The sequence below is a fragment of the Trichechus manatus genome, unplaced genomic scaffold (genome assembly GCF_000243295.1).
Source record: "Trichechus manatus latirostris isolate Lorelei unplaced genomic scaffold, TriManLat1.0 scaffold00046, whole genome shotgun sequence".
In the NCBI taxonomy this organism is placed as follows: Eukaryota; Metazoa; Chordata; class Mammalia; order Sirenia; family Trichechidae; genus Trichechus; species Trichechus manatus.
In genome coordinates this window covers 17,168,394-17,186,983 of record NW_004443982.1, presented here as the reverse complement: position 1 = coordinate 17,186,983, position 18,590 = coordinate 17,168,394, and the positions used below count along the sequence as shown (strand labels likewise).

Below are 18,590 nucleotides of genomic sequence, written 5' to 3'. Positions count from 1 at the left end.
CTCTCCATAACATGGCAGTTTGCTTCTTCAAGGCCAACAGGAAAAGGTTTCTGCTGTTTTGAATCTCTCTGACTTCTGTTTCTGGACCTTCTTTTAAAAGACTGACCTGATTAAGTCAGGCCCATCCACAGTAATCTCCCTTTTAATTAACTCAAAGTAAACTGATTAGGAACTTTAATTATATCTGCAAAACCACTTCACTTTTCATATAATGTAATCTAAGCACGGGAATGATATCCTATCATATTTACAAGTTCTGCCCATACTCAAGGGGAAATTTTACACAGTGTGTACAACAGGTGGGAATCTTGAGGGCCATCTTAAAATTCTGTCTACCACAGTTGGCAGGTCTTCGTACCATTTGTGAGATTTACTCCCAATTGGCTCCTATAGTTTATATTTTGGTAAAGTATTTTTGCAATACTGTACTAGTACAGTATTAAATTTACCTTAATAAGATCAAGGAGCCCTGGTGGCACAGTGCTTAACAGCTTGGCTGCTAACCAAAAGGTCAGCAGTTTGAATCCACCAGCGGCTCCTTGGAAACCTTATAGGCAGTTCTACTCTGTCCTATAGGGTTGCTATGAGTCGGAATCGACGGCAAGGGGTTTTAATAAGATCAGAAGTCTACTAAATGTAATATTTACACAGCAGGCAATTTTGTAAGATTTCAAAATCACATCTACTCTAGATGTAAAGATAGAGTTTCTTTTTCTTTGCTCAAAGGGAGAAATGGTGACTGACTGAAGAATAAAATGTCTTATTCAGAAGCTAGAGTAGGGAAAATAAAGGTAGTTTGTTCCATTAAATAAATAGCACCTGTGAGCATAGGAAACCCCAACCAAACTCATTGCTGTCGAGTCGATTCTGTCTCACAGTGACCCTATAGGACAGAGTAGAATTGTCCCACAGGGTTTCCAAGGAGCAGCTGGTAGATCTGAACTGCCAACCTTTTGGTTAGCAGCTGAATGCTTAACCACTGCACCACCAGGGCTCCCAGCACAGGAGAGCTACATTTATATCAGGGTAGACTTAATAGCTTTATCCTTCTTATTCCTTATGGCAGAGCACTGTGTGAGTCAAATTTGGTTACCACTGTCAATGCTAGAGGCAGTTCAAATGAGCAAGCTATGATCCATTCTTGTATGGTGACTATCTGTGGCATGGTCAAACATTCCAGATAAGACTACATCTGCAAGTTGTTTTCATGTCAGATGACCTCCCTAAAGAAAGGAGCAGGAAGCAAAAAATTTCAATACTCAGATTTTCCCAGAGATGGACTGTTAACAGTTGCATTGATATTTTCTTTACTCAGGTAAATACATCCTGCTTCCTTCAATACTTTAAATTTAGACAGGTTTTTTTTTTTGCTCTAATTGTGTCAATAACTCCAAATACTCCCAAATTCTACTCATATTCATCGATTTTAACAGTGGAACCAACCAGGTACAGTTTATTAAAATATGCTCATTAAAAACAATTTTGCCTCAGTTTTAAAAAAAATTGCAAATACATTAAAACTGTTAGTGTCATGAGATTGCAAACATTGCCTTAAGAAATTATAAAGAAGTAAAATTGTTTAATAAAAACTATGAAATGTCTTAATTTTCACATATAAAAAAATATATTTATATTGCAACACTGAACAGTTAAGGCCACAACACTCGAAAGAGAGTTTGAGAGACACGTATTTTTAAGCTGCATATTAAAGATATCAGCATAAATAAATACCAAACCTGGTCATACTGTTCCAGCCAAATAAAACGTTAACAATCTTTAAAGGTCTGTTATCAGAAACTTTCTTTAGAAGTTATATCGTTTTTCAAGTATAAATTACAACATGGTTGGTGAAAAAACGACATAAATATATACTCATAGTACTGAACAAGATTTTGACCTTCTGTCCTCATTTGCTGGTGAAGTATCCTTATGGTTTTGCCCCATGTGGTTCTGGTTTGCATCTTTCTTATTTCCTTTAAAAATTATTTGATCTCCTATTGGTTTTATCTCTGGGAGTGGCTGGCTAATATTTTTATGACTTGTCAGTGACATCCTCTTAAAGAGAAAACCCTAAAAAAAAGTCAATAAGAAGAATTATTTCAGTAAGAGAAACATTATTAATAGTATTTAGAAGATGTCATTTTCAACAAGCATTAACATTATTTCATCACCTCTTTATGATGTACCACACGTACAATGGGGTATTTGCAGCATTTTATGTCTCTTTTCTTTTAGCGATGCCAATCATGATTCCAACCTAAAACAAGATCTTTCAGGGTTTCAATCTCTCTTTTTTAAAATTTTATTTATCTTGCTGTTGAATATCAATCTCTTGATAACATATTACCACTTTTCTTCATAGAACAAATTTAGTATTTCACTTTGTTGTGTTGTAAGAATAAAAAAGCTGAAAACTAGGATATTACTTATTGTAACTTTCAAAGGTAACCAGGATAGCTCATTTTCAGGGTATGTTTGCAATTCCTCATTTAGTTGTGGAACCCTGGTGGCGAAGTGATTAAGAGCTCAGGCTGCTAACCGAAAGGTGGGCAGTTCAAATCCACCAGTGCTCCTTGGAAACCCTATGGGGCAGTTCTACTCTGTCCTACGGGGTTGCTATGAGTCAGAATTGACTTGACTGCACACTACAACAACAGTTTAGTTGCAGCTGCAGAGACTTGCAATCGTAATATTCTGAAGGAGAAGTACATACGCTCCCCATTCCTATAAATCAGAACTTTTGGCAAAACGTTAAACCAAACCCATTGCTGTTGAGTCGATTCTGACTCATAGTGACCCTACAGGACAGAGCAGAACTGCCTGATAGGGTTTCCAAGGAGCAGCTGGTGGATTCGAACTGCTGACCTTTTGGTTAGCAGCTGAACTCTTAACCACTGTGGCACCAGGGCTCTGGCAAAATGTTACGGCTGCCAAATGATGGCTGTGTGAGCCAAACAGGTATGAGAAGGCAGCTGGATATATGGATCTGCTGTTCAGGGGGCAGGCAGGGCTGCAGCTGTGCAGCATATAGATGATAGTTGAAGATATGAAAGTAAATCAGATAACCCAAGAATTCCAGGCAGATTGAAAAGAGAATATAAGAAAAGACACTGAGGAAGACCAAAGTGTTAAGAAGTAGGCAGAGGAAGAGGAGCCAGCACTGAGGATTCAGCTTTACAGGTGCAAATTCTCATCTCAATGTCTTTTTTTTTTTTTAAAGGTAGTGATAATAAATCTAATGACTATGAACTGGCATAGGGAACTCTCCAGAGAATATGCCCTGTTTCAGCTAGTTTTTGAGAAAAGGCACTGGGTCTTTAACATCTGTTATCTGTGACCTTTAGCCTTGTGCCTGGCACACAGGAGGTGCCCATTAGATATATGCTAAATAAAAACATGAATGAACTAATTCCAGAATGATAAGAAATTATTTTTAATAGCTGAAAAGCTTACTCCCTCATTTGCTCACTTGGGTGGAAATTAAGCTATAACACATTTTTCTTAATTCTAACTCTGCCTTCAAATAAGCAGCATTTGCTAGTTTGCTAACTGAAAGTCAGCAGATTGAACCCACCAGCTGCTCTGTGGGAGAAAAATGTGGCATTCTGCTTCTGTAAAGATTTACAGCCTTGGAAACCCTATGGTGAAGTTCTACTCTGTCCTACAAGGTCACTATGAGTCGTAATCGACCCGATGGCAATGGGTTTTGTTTTATCTGTATTCTAGGTCTCTGGGTGGTGCAAATACGTTGTTCTTGACTACTAACCTAAAGGTTGGTGGTCTGAGCCTACTCAGAGGCACTACGGAAAAAAGGCGGGGTGATCTGCTTCCATAAACTTTACAGCCAAGAAAACATTACGGAGCAGTTTACTCTATAACACGTGGGGTTGCCATGAGTCAGAATCAACCCAACAGCAATGGGTTTGGTTTTTTAAAATTTGTATCCTGGTGCAACTCCCCCTGTGTTGTATTGACTTGCACTAGCACTTGAGACCCCTGGTTGGCCTGTTCCTACAGGTGCAGGCCACTCTGCCTCACACATAGCACTCCTTCCCCTGGCTCAGCCCTTTCTCCTTGTCTCTGTTCATCCAAATCCTACCAACCTATACGGAATGCTTGAGACTGCAGAGCCTGAAAAGTTCCTGAAACTTGACCATGTTTTCTAGAATACATATTTTTCATTTGGTCACAGGAGGAATTTAAACATTTCTTTTGCTACTTCTTTCACTTCATTTTCCTCTCTTTAGCTTCTTATGTCTCCTGACTCCTTTACTTTTCTTCTTCCTCCCTCACACTTGATTTTCTTTTCCAGAATCTTTCCCTGGGCTCTTAGAATTAGAAAAAATCTTCACAGGAATGCTGTGAAGCACAGTATGAGTATCTGTTAAATGTTCTATTACATGGAGAATCTATAAAGTTCCTACCACTTGGTCAAATGTTTTGACAATACATATGTTATAATTCTAAGAAGGGTAGTAATTCTGAAGCATTCTTTAGGCCAGATCACAGCTGTATTTTGGGTATAATAATCCAAACTTAAAAAATTTAATATAAACATGGTATGAAGTAATACTTAGTAAATGATAACAACATGGGGATCCAGCCAAAATAACTTTCTAAATTGATGAAATAATGCTGAAAGGAATTTCAGAGTGATATATACCTCCAAAGATGGCAAAAACCAGGCTGTTTACTACCCGAGGGCTGCTCCTGGTTTTACCTCCATCCTTTCCTCCTCCTTAACCCCTTTTTAATTTTACCGTTCATTTAGTCACCCAAAAATATTTACTGAGGATTTACTACATACTAGGCACTGTGCTAAGTGCTATGGATACACTGGAAAGCAAAACAGAAAATAGTTTCTGTCCCCATAGAACTGAAGGCTAGTGCGGAGATACAAACATAAAGAGTATATAGACATACGAACGAGTGGTGCTGCTGTTAGGTGTCATCGAGCTGATTCCTACTCACAGCAACCCTACAGGACAGAGTAGGCCTTCTGGGCAACATGGCACTATGGACAGAAGCACCACGCTGTCCCTCCACAGCAAAGATCGGAAAAACTAAGTAAAACAGAGACAAACATCAATCCTGAAACCCTAAGCATCAAATGAAGAGATAGAGAACTCAGCCAAACACTGAATGGAATAAGAAACTGACAGATAACAGAGAGCGAAGAGATATACACGCAGAGGTCCCCTATCAACTAACACAGCATGGATCTGCTATCTCAGACTCCTATCAGAGATCAGCAAACGGGGTACGAGAAAGCAGCTTCACAGAGCTTCCAGCAGGAGACAGAACAGCTGGTAACCAGTGCTATATGCTTTCCCACCCCCTATTCTTCTTCACCCCCACTCAGCCTCCTCTGCTTCCTGTGGCCACAGTCTCTTGGCCAGGAAGCACCGGCTTCACCCCGGTGCCGCTTGGATTCCACCCACCCGCACTGGCCGGCTCCCTGAGTGCCATCTGTTGGCTGCTGGTGTTGCTTTTTTCCACTTCTTTTGATTTCTTCCTTACCTCTCACCACCTCCTCTTCCTTTCTCTCAAATACCTGGCTCCATGTACCATCTTTGCTTCTTCCTGAAAGGCTGTGAAACACCACTCGACTGTGAAACTGCTTCCCGGCCTGTGCCGCCACACTGGTGGGATCCCCAGGGCTTACTGTTTGTTTGTTTTGATTTGCTGTTTGTTTTCTTTTTCTTTTCTTGGCTTGGAAGCCCCTTCTAGCCAGGTGATACCACGTGGCTTAGAAGCTACTACTCCCTTACTCTGCACAGATGCACAGTGACATCCCTGGGGGCATTTCTTTTCTTTTTTTTTTTTTGGTTTTGTATTTTTTGGGTTTTTTTTGTTTCTTTTTGTTTTCTTCTCTTTTTCCCTTTTTGTCTTTCTTCATTTCCCAGTTTCTCATCTCTCTATACTTACCTTCTCTTCCTGTCTCCTGAATACCTGGTGCTATGTGACACCTCTACCCCTTCTAGCCAGGCTCTATTTCATGGCCTGGGAGCAACTTCCCCAGTCCTTGCAGCCACACCGGTGAGATCCCTGGGGGCTTTTCTTTTTTTTTCTAATTTTTATTTATTCATTTTTTACTTTTACCCTTTTTCTTTTTCTCCATTTCTCAGTCTCTCATCTCTCCACTCCAAGGGCAAGCGCCCTTAGCACTCTTTTTTGCTTGTTTTTGGCTCCTGTTTCACTCTCCTCTCTCTCCTCTTTCCCATACCCATCTTAGCTCCACACATGACAATCCACCCCCTCCTTCCTGCCCACCTGCACCATGCGCTGAACATCACACCCCCAAGCAGCACAGGCACAGCCTACCAGAACCTCCCCTGCACTGATTCCTTGCCTGCTCTGTTGGCCCTAGTATGTGCCACAAACAACCCATACCAGCAACTCCCCTTCAGCTGGACCTGCCCTGCTGTACTATACCTTAGTGACTGACCCTGCCCATTGGAGAAGGCGACGAAAAGTATCGTGCCTACAGACGAGCAAACAACAAAGAATGCACAGCCCACCTGCTGAGAAATAACCAAATAAAACAAAAAAGCAGGATGAAACAAACAAATCTACAATCAATAAATGAGAAAAATAACTACTGAATACCCTGAAGACAGCAGAAAATATCAAAACATTTACAAAAACAGGACAGGATGGTTCCAGTAGGCGACCAAAATAAAACATCAGATGACTTTCCAGTAGAAGAAAAGGCATTAGACCTAACTGATAGGGAATTCAAATCTCTAATATTCAGAATTACCCAAGAGTTGAAGCAAAAAGCAGACAAAAATGAGGAAAAAATAGACAAATTCATGGAAAAGGTAGACAAATTCATAGAAAATACAGACAAAAATATGGAAGAATTCAAGAACATAATAAAGGAACAAAATGCCAAAATAAAGTCACAACTAGAAATCATACAAAAACAACAATCAGAAATCCAAAAGATAAACAAGATTTCAGAGATGAACAGTTTCATAGAAGGGCTGAGGAGCAGGTTTGAAATGATAGAAGACAGGATCAGCGAAATTGAAGACAAACACTTGGATACAACTCTGAGGAAACATGAGAAAAAAGAACGAAGAAAAATGAAGAAACCCTGAGAATTATGTGGGATACAATCAAAGGCAAAAATTTTTAAGTGAATGGAGTTCCAGAATTGGGAGAAAACAGAAAACACAGAGAGGATCACTGAAGAACTGCTGATAGAAAACTTCCCCAATATCATGAAAGATGAAAAGCTGGCCATCCAAGAAGCTCAATGAACCCTACATAGGATACACCCCAAAAGAAAATCACCAAGCCATATGATAACCACACTTGCTAAAACCAAAGAATAAGAATCCTGACAGCAGGTTGAGGAAAACAAAAAGTCACATACAGAGGAGAAACAATATGACTAAGCTCAGATTATTCAGCAGAAACCATGCAGGCAAGAAGGCAATGGGATGACATATATAAAACCTTGAAAGAAAATAATTGCCAGCCAAGAATAATATATCCTGCAAAACTCTCGTTCAAATATGATGGTGAAATTAGGACATTTCCAGGTTAACAGAAATTAAGGGATTATGTTAAAAACCAAACCAAATTTACAAGAATTATTAAAGAGAGTCCTTCGATATAAGAACAAACAACATCAGACCACAGGCTGAATCTAGGATGCAGAATCATACCAGCCAGATATCAACCTAGGAAATGAACTCTTAAGGACTACGCAAAACCAAAAGAAATACAACAGGGAACCAGAGAGGTTAATCTGTAAATGACAACAGCATCAGAACAATAAAAGAAGGAATAAATGGTGTAGGTATAGAACCTTCTAATGGAGAGGAAGGTGAGGTGATACCAAGTAATAATAGACTGGTTCAAACCTAGGAAGATAAGGGTAAATTTCAAGGTAACCACAAAGAAAGTTAATAAACCTACTCATCAAAATAAAGAAAACATAAAGTCTCAGTAAAAACAAAACCTACAAAAACAAAAGAATGAAAAAAAATCCACAAACAAAAGGAATTCAGCACAGGAGAGTAAGAGGAAGAAAGAAAACGTCACCACCACAAAAGAAAAGCACTACCAACTGACAGCAATAAACTCACACCTACTGATAATCACACTAAATGTAAATGGCTTAAATACACCCATAAATAGACAAAGTGACAGAATGGATATCCATCAGACTTCTCTACAATTCCAAAACAGGGAATAAGTAGCTAGAAGAGACTGCAGTAGCATGCTGTTATGTTTTCTAAGCACAATCATATTTATTTTTCATTCTTCCTCTCTATTAGCTTCACCTTAGTCTCTTCTAGTCTCTCATGATTACTATACTCTCATCATTTAGGCAAGATAGTTTTTACTGTGCTTTTATGCATCTTTTATTATATAATGAACCAGTATGGATAGGAAGATCAAAAGGAATACACCATTAAATTTTGGCACAGCAACCTGACTCATAAATCTATGAATCCAATAAATAAATATACACATTACAAATACAAAACATTACCGAAAATTTTCCCTTTTTTTTTGGGCCATAAAAACTGAGATTATTAAGGGAGTTAAGTTATGTGGATCACCATATGAAAACTAAAAGGAGCAACTGAATACTTTGGTCTTAACACTAAAATGGATAATTCATTTCACTTACCCTCTTTGATTTTGAGTCTTTACTTAGTATTGATTCATTATCTTCGTGGACTTCTAAAGAACTCTTCTTTGTACGAGAATGCATATTTCCTACAATAGGATACATTCAGAAATATTTTTTTCTGACTAGTGAGAAAAAGAAAAATCCTGATGTTTTCAGTGAAACTCTACCAACCTTGAATTATGGGGTACTACTAAAAGAGCTTACCCAATGGAGCAGTAGACAATGTCTATCTATATTGTACATGTCTTGAAAACTGAGTTAAGGCAAAAAGCTCAGAATTACCTGATATGCTTTAATAGAGCAAAATTCAATGTTGTAAATGTTTACATGGTCAGTATCCAAATATAGATAAAGTTAATATTAAATGTTAGAGAAGACTTCTATAAAATATAAATTACTTGACTTAAAAAAATTAACCTAGTCAATTAAATTCTTTGTACTTAAAGGGACATGTGATTTTTTAGTGTTTCAAATTACTCCAAATGTTAGACAGCTGAATAATGATCTTGAAAGTATATTTATGAAGCATATGCATCCTTTTAATTTTATATAATTAACCTGCTTGAAGCCTACATTTACTTTCTTTTAACATTTTAGGCTATATGCCAAAAATAATTATAGAGATGATAAATATTTTAATATTTTGCTTAAACTATTCTAAAAATTACTACTTTTTTTTCTGCAGAAGTGAGAAGGAAAAAAGTATTAAGGTCATCCTACCTTAGCCACTGAACCTGGCAGTCCTCACCAGAAATCTAAATTGGGATTTGAGGCAAAAGCCTGACTTAATAATACAGGTTGAACACGGGGACAAAAAAAGTGGTAAAAAGGCTCTCCTAAACTGCTTAATACTGACACATGAGCAGCCATGAGTAAGGTGAATATTTCTGTGTGAAGAAGCTATGATGGTTATAAATGAGAACAAATAAATCTGTCTTACATATTTCATAGCTTGTTATGATAAGGGTCATGTGCAATAAAAAGTATAAAATGGAATATATGTGGGTAAGCTATAATCACCCCATCACAGCATATACAGGTAGGTCTAGCCTTTTTAAAGGTATGCTTTTGGATGTCAAATGTGCTCACACCTTTTGGGTTTTCATTGTATTCATGAATTGCTCGTTCTTCTCCATTGGCTTTTTCTTCCTACAGACAATAAAGAAACAATATAACAAAAGAATATAGTTGTGCTGTGCTATAAAACTTAGATTTGTTTTTAAGCAAGGTTCCAAAGTCTGCCTCTAGCTAACCAGGTAAACATGTGACAATCATTTTTCTGAGTTCTTGTAAAATAAGGAGCTTAGATGTTGAGGGGTTGTTAATGTCCCTAACATAAATTATACGATTAAAATAAATTACCATATTTACGCAAATAACCTGCACCCTCTACAGCTGTTGGCCAACCATACTCCCCAAGGTATTTCTGTAAGTGCACTATGGCAATTTTTTTACAGCATCATTTAAGAAAAAATCGGCATAGCAGTGCTTGCCAAAATACTGGGGCGGGGGGAGGTGGCTGGCAAACAACCACAGAAGATGTGTGTTATTTGGGTAAAATATGGTATGTGATTCAAGAATTTAAAAATTCTACTCAAAGATCCAGGAACATTAATTGGTGTATAACTTGTCTCAATTTGTCAAATTTTACGGACCACCCTAGCCTGGGAGACCCTGGTGGCATAGTGGTTAACAGCTACAGCTGCTAACAAAAAGGTCGGCAGTTCGAATTCAACAGGTGCTCCTTGGAAACCCTATGGAGCAGTTCTACCCTGTCCTATAGAGTCGCTATAAGTCGGAATTGACTCAACAGCAATTTTTTTTAACCCTAGCCTGAACCCATATATGTTTCATGTAAACAGTATCTTCCTCCCCCTTTGAAAGATAACAGGACTTTTTTTTCTCTCAGGGAAAGGAATGAGTCTTAGAAAAAGAAGGAATCAAGGAAGAAAATGACCTCACTACCACAATACTATTTTGTAAATTAAGAATACATGCACACAAAACAGCAATACATGCCTTTTAAGTACACATTCAAATAAATGGACAAACATATTTCAGTGGTTGTCTACGATAAGGTAAAGGAGAATGGGCATGGGGATAAAAAGGAATAAATTTAAATAAAGAGAGAAGGGCCTTGCACAGATCAATGAGAATAGTGTTTCATCTGCTGGAAGGCATGATTAACTCAATGTTCTGCATAAGAGGTCCAAAAACGAAAATGAAGAATCAACACAGTGTCATTCAGTTTGGATTTCTGAATTCCATACCTCTGAAATGTATTCAGGGTAGTGTTAGCAAACTAATGATATCAAACCTACCAAGTATCTCCCAGTGGGGTCACTCTTAGGCAAACTGCCAAATGGATGAAACATCTTTTTGTTTCACAGATGAAACTGCATCTATGAAGAACTCATCACAACCTCAAATACTTCTTAAATAACTTTCATTTGTCCCTACACATGTAAATATACACAAATATGCGTGCATACACACACCCCATTTTTGCCACCAGCACCAGAGCTCCTAACTTTCCAATTTCATCAGCCCAAGGACTCATTGCTGAACTTCTGGGTTAATTTCTCAGTAGTGTACTATACTGGCCATAGGAGTTATTAACTTCCATTTATGTGGGTAACAGAATGTCACCAAGCAGCATGGAAACAGTGCTACAAAGTCTGCCTGATTCACAAATTTGGCCAAAGCTTTTCCTATGGCACATGAATGAAGTTATTCATAGAAATATTTGAGGTTGAGATCATTTCTGCTCTCAAGGGAAGTTGGAGTGTGCCCTCTGAAGCGAACAGGGGTCCCATATGCTTGCTCTTGGGTAGGATCTCAGGATTTAAGGATATATCATCATACCTTTTGAAAGGACAATGGTTAAGCACTGGACAACTACCCGAAAGGTTGGCAGTTTGAACCCACCCAGAAGTGCCTCAGGAGACAGTCCTGGTGATCTGCTTCCAAAAGGTCACAGCCTTGAAAATCCTATGGAGCAGTTCTAATCTGCACACATGGGGTCACCATGAGTCAGAATCAACTCAAAGGCAACTATCAACTCGAAGGCAACTATCAACTCGAAGGCAACTAACAACAACAAGATTAGAAAACGGTGTTTTCACTAGAAATACCACCATGAATTATAGCACTTTGCACTTATTAAGCACATTTAAAATTAATCTATACACATCCGGACAACAACTACTTAAAATCACATAAAGCACTTACCTTTAAACTGAAACAATTTAGGAGAGATTAGCACAATACTGTCATTTTATAAAAAGAAAGGGTAAAGTTTAAATACATTCTTGGCACTAGAACCATAAGAAGATGTAAAAGGGTAGTCTCGAAGGGTCAGGCAAGTGTCTAGTGTCGCATTAAAGAAGTGACTGGACTTTGCCTCCCACAAAAGGACCCTGTTTCATTGGTCAGACATCGCACTAGGGCTGCAGTCTTTGGCCTGGGCCAGGGCGACACTTTTTACATTTCTCATGGGATATATCAAGAAATCAAATGTTCCTTGTGAGATTTCAGTTTGCATAAGAATACACTTACATTGCAGACTTTAAGAACTAGAGATTGCTGTTAGAATTTAGGGTGGTAGTTATCCCAAGGGAATGGAAAATGACTGGAAGGGGCTGGAAGGAGAGCTTCTAGGGAGCTGATACTGTGCTTTTCCTTGATCTGGGTGCTGATCATATGGGTGTGCTCAGTTTGTGAAAATACAATGAGCTATGTGTGTATGAGATGTGTACTTTTCTCTATGTATATTATACTTTGATAAATTTTTTAAGTAACAAAAATAAAAAGAACTATAGATTAACACGTAAAACACTGAGCTGCAATTCTGGCTGTATGACATGCAAATAGTTTAATATAGCATAAATCTTTATATGTAAGTCATATTGGGTGGGAAAGCATGTATTTTAAAATCTCAATTTCAAGTTGTTTTAGGACAGAAAAAGCTAACATGCAAGTTTATGTTTTAACTACAGTAGAAATCACTGAAGCAGTAACAGAGAGTGGGCAGGGCATAAAATACAAAAACCTAAGCACTGCTTTCAAAGCCTGGGCCAGGCCCCTAATTAATTTACTTTACAGTCTATCTGTAACATGGGCAAACAGCCTTAGCAACACCTACCTTGGACAGTTTGTATAAAGAGTAAACAGGTTACTGAGACAATAACATAACACATGAGAAAATCATACACATTTGTATATAAATGTAAGAGATTTTGTAAAGGCCCATCCGTGAAAAGATGGGACTGCTACTGTGCATTGAGGGCTGTCAAAAAATAAGAGGCTTGTTGAAATGTTTTGTTACATACATATTTACCACAATAAAAAAAATGGACACACACGCAAAAAAATAATAAAACAACAAAACCCCACAATGAGATACCACTTCACACCCACACAAAAAAACTAAACAAAAAACAACAGGCTTGGAAATGTTTTGCCATAACGTCCCAGATCTTACAACTAGAAAATAGCTCATTTAAAATGTTCACTATTTGTTCTACCTTCTTCCACACAGGCTTTTAATCTCTCCCAGGAGCCAGGGAGCTAGGGCAGAAGGTGGGAACTGCAGCGAACTGGAAGGCAGGGCTTTGAACCTGTTTCTTCTGGCTTGAACTCCTGCTGAGAATACGCATTTCTAACAAGTTCTCTGCTGAGAATCCGAATTTTAACAAGTTCCCAGGTTCTACATAAGAATCACCTGGGGATCTTGTTAAACTGTAGATTCTGATTCAGTACACCTGGGGTGGAAATGCAACTATACAAGTGAAACTCTATGCATGATATTTACTTTTCCCTCTAGTTCTGATTCTATTTCTCTGCAAACCAGACTTCCTGAAGGAGCAGCCTGTGCTCTTTCTCTCCTGGTGATGTGGGTTCTACCCCTGGCCCTCCACTAGTCCTCCACCACTCCTTCCTCCTTGAAAGCCCTTCCTTGGCTTGGGTGGCATCTCTCTTTCCTAACAACTGTTCCTCCCCCCTTCTCTTCACTCTTCCCTTTCTCAACATCTCCCTTACTTACTGATGTTTCCCTGAGTTCTGTCTTCAGTAGTCCTCTCTTTTCACACTATGAGTACTACTTCTCATTCAAATTCACGATTTTAATGACATATATAAGCTGGTGATGCTCAGCAATCTTCTCTGAGCTCCAGACACATTCACGTATCTGCCTACTGAACATCTCCTGGGGACAATCTAAAATCAACAAGTTCCAAACCGCCTGGCAACCAATGTCACAAAACAATATGTGTTGTTTAATGAGAAACTTGTTTGCTTTGTAAACCTTCATCTAAAGTACAATTAAAAAAAATTTCCAAACCGGCTCCCACACCTGCTCCTACTCCTCTAGTCTCAATCTTGGTGAATGGCACTATTTCCACCCAGTTCTCTAGGCCAGAAAAAAGAAAAGCTTGGCCTTTTACCTCCCTTCTAGCTCGATCTCTTTACTAACTCCTCTGACTCTACACCTAATCTCTCTGGATAATAAATGTCCCCATCTCTCCCTCCCTACTGTCCTAGTCCAAGCCCTCTTTCATTCCTTGCCTGGTCTAACAACTGCCTCCTAACAGGCATCCCTGCCTCTGGTCCTGTTACTTCTAATCCACCCTCCGTATTGCTTCCAGAATGGGTTTACAAAAACCCAAGTGTGAACATCTCACTCTGTTTAACATCCTTAATAAAGACATAAGGCCCTTTGCCTCCCTGTCCAGGCCCAAAGTGTACTCTAGGCTGCAGTCACACCAAACCACTCTCATGGCTCCCATCAGCCTGCAAAGACCTCCCCCAACTGCTTCTTTGCCTGGTAAAGTTCCCCTTTCATGACTTAGTTCAAGTTTCACCACTAGCTCCTTAAAAGCCCTTTCCTAACCCTTCTCTGCAGCTAAAGTGCCACTCCTACAGGCACTCTACTGTACTTATAAATTTTCTGGTCAGTCTATATAAATAGCCTAAGAGTTCTTCAAGATTAGGGGCCATATCTTACTCTGCATACCCACGGCAAAAAAACCAAAAAAAAATTTTCTTATTGAAGGAATTAATGGAAGAAAACCATAACTTTGTTTTAAGGTTTTTTTTTTTTTTAAATCTTTGGGCAGTCCTGGATAAGAAAATAGGGGTATCAGGAAACAAAAGGGCATTGTTAAGCAATAGTTAAGGCAGACTGACAGGAACTCCTTTTACCTGGTATTGTTTTAAGAAATCTATACTGTAAGTCCCTGACAGGTAAGAGGGCCACAGAGGTTGACTGTAACCTGCTCTCATCTCTTGAGAACAACCTGATTTGGGGAAGCTTCTTTTTTTGGTGCTCGGCCCATCAATATTTGTTGAATAAATAATAGGTACCAAATATTAAGTTATGTGTCAGGTACTCGAGATAATATCACATTTAATTTTCACAATTGAAAAGAATTTAAGGAAGGCATTATAGTACCTTCCTCCACCTCCATGGTAGCATCTTATTTTCTGAGATATGTATGTATAGCAAGTCTATCTCTACAGCTAAATAACTGAAAATATTTCACTCACCTTAAGTGCTGCTATTCAGCAGCAGTAGATATTTCTGTGGTGGCCCTGTGTAGCTTACCTTAAACACAGTATTTTCCTGCCAGAGTCCTCATTATGAAACTGCAACTCAGTGGATTGCTACATATGCAACTCACACTTCCCTCAGAAATTTATCAGTGATCAACTAGGGTAAGAGCTTGATCAACTAACAGGTGAGGACAATAAAGGAAGGAACCAGTTATTTCAATCTATTTAACCAAGTATTACTTCATAAGGGATGAGGTAGTTTCATTCTTAAGCTTCCTTTTCTTTCTCTCCTAATATATATAAGATTTACAAATATGCAAATCACTTCTGGTTTATGAAAGTCTGGCAAGACCTGGTTCTTTTATTCTCCCCCCATCTCACCACTAATCAATAATAAGCTCCTCTCCATAAACTCCCTGATGGTACTATAAATTAGTAGAACTGCTATTTAGCTTGCAGGTGGAGCAATTTTGGTGACTAGACTCCAGATTTTTAATTGAAGGAAGAGGGATACCAGAAAATCTGGGTCTGGCAAAGTTCTAGTTGGTAATGAACCTGATAACAACTGATTTTACTACAGAATCACTTAGGTCACTCATGCTAATTCTATACTTTTCCAGAATGCGGAAAAAAAATTGAGGCCTGGCAAGGCTAAGAAACTGGCCCGAGTTCAGCTCAAAAGTACAAAGCTGGAAGCAAGGCCCAGGTCTCAAAATTACTAGGCCAGTGCCCTTTTGATCGGCACACTATGCTTACATGAAGAACATTTTGGCTAGGGAAATGTGAAGAAATGGGTAAGAAATGCTGTTTAGAAATGGACATCTGCACCAGTTCAAATACTGAGGTAGGCACATTGCAAAGCACCATTTCCATATTGTTTGCTGATCTCTTCAGTGGAAGACGAATGCTCATACTTTTAAAATCAGTAACTTAAGTTTAAGGGTTTCTCATGTTCCTGGAAGTTTTTCCTTTATGATCTCCAATCCTGTCATCCATCTTATTGAATCATTTTAAGTCTACTTTTTAAATAACCATGTTTGGCACTAGAAATAACAGCACAGCACATACACTATATCATAGTATTAATTCTATTCTACAAACACTTAATGAATACGGCAGAATTTGGTAGAACACTGCAAATGCCAAATCAGTATAATTGGTTAGTTAGCGGAATTTAGATAAGTTACTAGTGATCCTGCAGCTAACGTAAAATTTACAACTGCTCCTGGGAGTTTCTTCATTTTGTATTATTCTAGTATTCCTCCTCATATTCCTTCTCACCCACAGAGAATGAAATGTGCAAAGAATTCAATTGCACAAAATTCACAGGAAGTTCATCATCAATATCCTCCTTGATAAAAGAAACTATAAGAAACCCCTCATGGCCAAGTCCTGGGGAAGGAAAGCAGGTGAAAAGGGAGCTATGAATAAACAATAAACAAACTAGCTGTGTTAAATACACTGAAATTTTTAAAGGAAAGATTAAAATTACTCCAGTGGAAATCTAGCCTCTCCAAAATTCAATGTCTAACATTAGTTTATCATTTCACAAACAATTACTGACTGTACACATTTAATTTTTATTTTACTTGGAACATTCTGACAAGCAACAAACAAGTACAGAAGAGTCAATGAAGAATACATTGAGAGCACATAATAGATACTGGGAATGAAGGTTCTGACAGTACAGTTAAAGCTCGATAAGCTCAGAAATCATAGGAGTTTGGAAATACAGGACAACAGATGACAAGAGACTTTAAAGCTGTCATGTTTTTTTAAGAGTAAAGAATAAGATTTTATAGAAAACTAGCTTAATTTTAAAGTGCAATTTTCCTTGCTTAAAATTTTTTCTTACGCAAATAACAAACATGAGAGAACAAACCAGACTGTCAGAAAGAATTTAAGAGTTAGAAGGGACTTTAGTCATCATCTCATGGAATCCACTCCATTTTACAGATGAGGAAACTGAGGCCCAATGAGGGGCTTTGCCTGACCAATGAATAAAGTTTTACATACTTCCAGATTTACCTTAATATCTCCATCATATTAGATATATTGCCATCTCCCTAGACGTTAACTAAGAGAGAACACATTATTAGTATCTAAATTCTGAACACAGCTGTCACCTGGTAGATTTTTACAAAAAGAACACATAAAAGGTAAAAAGACAGCACTATTTCTTTAAAATGTATCCTCATTTTAGTTTTAGAATACCATTCTATGCAGGAGGTAAACTGTAGTGACAGCCCGAAAAAAACTGTGCTAAGATACCTATAAGAATTTAGAAGTTTTTATAGCCCTTAAGGATCTTTGCCATTTTTAAATGGACCGATATGTATACACAAACAAAATACTCTCACAGTATACTCCTAATTCCTAAATCCGTCTTTGGTGAGAAATATATAATCTTAATTATCTGACAGGACTTTCAACATTTTCTAATTATTCATTTATAATTTTTGGGAAAAAGAATACACCAAGATATCAGCTTAAGAGGAGCCAAAATCTATCAGTGCCTCATGCTGTCTTTTACCACTTAACCCAGCCAGTTATCGGTCATTATTGTACCCCCTGTAAAATAACCACGACATAAAATCAATTAAAGAAAATGTATTGACTGCCTATTATGTGCAAGGCATTCAAATTGTTTGGCTGGGCATAAATAATTAGTCATATTTCACGTTTGTTACTTCAATTCCAAATAATGTGGTAACACATTATTCCAGAATTGTTTGTAACCTGGTGGCCCATTTTCTAAAAGTTGTTTTGACCGCACTTGCATTTCGGACCTCCCTATTTCATGCTCTTTCCCTTTTTCCTCTGTGTTAGTAACACACTTTTTTCGATATGCTCTATCTTTGTCATATTTCATAGATCCTTTAATTTTGCTCATCTTTTTTACCTCTTTGCCTTCACTTTGTCCTTCCTGCCCTTCATTCTCTTCATCGCCTGTGTCCTGGTATTTCCCCTCTTCTTCCTCATTAGTCTCCTCTACTTCCTCCTCCTCCTCTTCTTTCATCCCCTTTTCTTCCCCTTCTCTCTCCCCCTCTTCTCCCTCCTTCCTTTCCTCTTCTGCCTCCTCGCCTTCCTCTTCACCCTCTTCATCTTTCCCTCCTCCTTCCTTCTCTTCCTCTTCCCCCTCCTCTTCATCTCCTTCCCTCTCTTCTTCACCTTTTCCTTCTTCCTCCTCACCTTCTCCTTCCCCCTCTTCTTCCTCTTCTTGTTCTTCCTCCCCTTCTCCCCACTCCCCTTCTCCCCCTACTCCTTGCTCCTCTTCCTCTTCTCTCTCCTCTTCCTCATCTCCTTCTCCCTCTTCTTCCTCTTCTCCCTGCTCTTCTTCCCCTTCCTCCTCCCCTTCTCCTTGCTCTTCTTCCCCTTCCTC

At 38.5% G+C, this 18,590-nt stretch overlaps 1 protein-coding gene across 6 annotated transcripts in view; it reads right to left on the bottom strand.

Annotated features, from left to right (window-relative positions):
• Positions 1-545: 545 nt before the first annotated feature.
• Positions 546-18,590, bottom strand: part of RPGR (retinitis pigmentosa GTPase regulator) — a 66,991-nt gene continuing 48,946 nt past the window's right edge. For 2 of the 6 annotated variants that reach the window (XM_023731925.1, XM_023731930.1), the window contains 3 exons: positions 9,748-9,805; positions 8,654-8,742; positions 1,254-2,070 (listed from right to left, as the gene is read on the bottom strand). In XM_023731925.1, coding sequence (XP_023587693.1) covers positions 1,873-2,070; positions 8,654-8,742; positions 9,748-9,805 — 345 coding nt within the window. In that variant the 3' untranslated portion in view covers positions 1,254-1,872. Of the gene's footprint in view, positions 1,224-1,253; positions 2,071-2,171; positions 2,258-5,520; positions 5,592-8,653; positions 8,743-9,747; positions 9,806-11,741; positions 17,286-18,590 lie in introns of those variants that run through there. The other 4 variants (XM_023731926.1, XM_023731928.1, XM_023731929.1 and 1 more) reach the window with 4 other exon arrangements.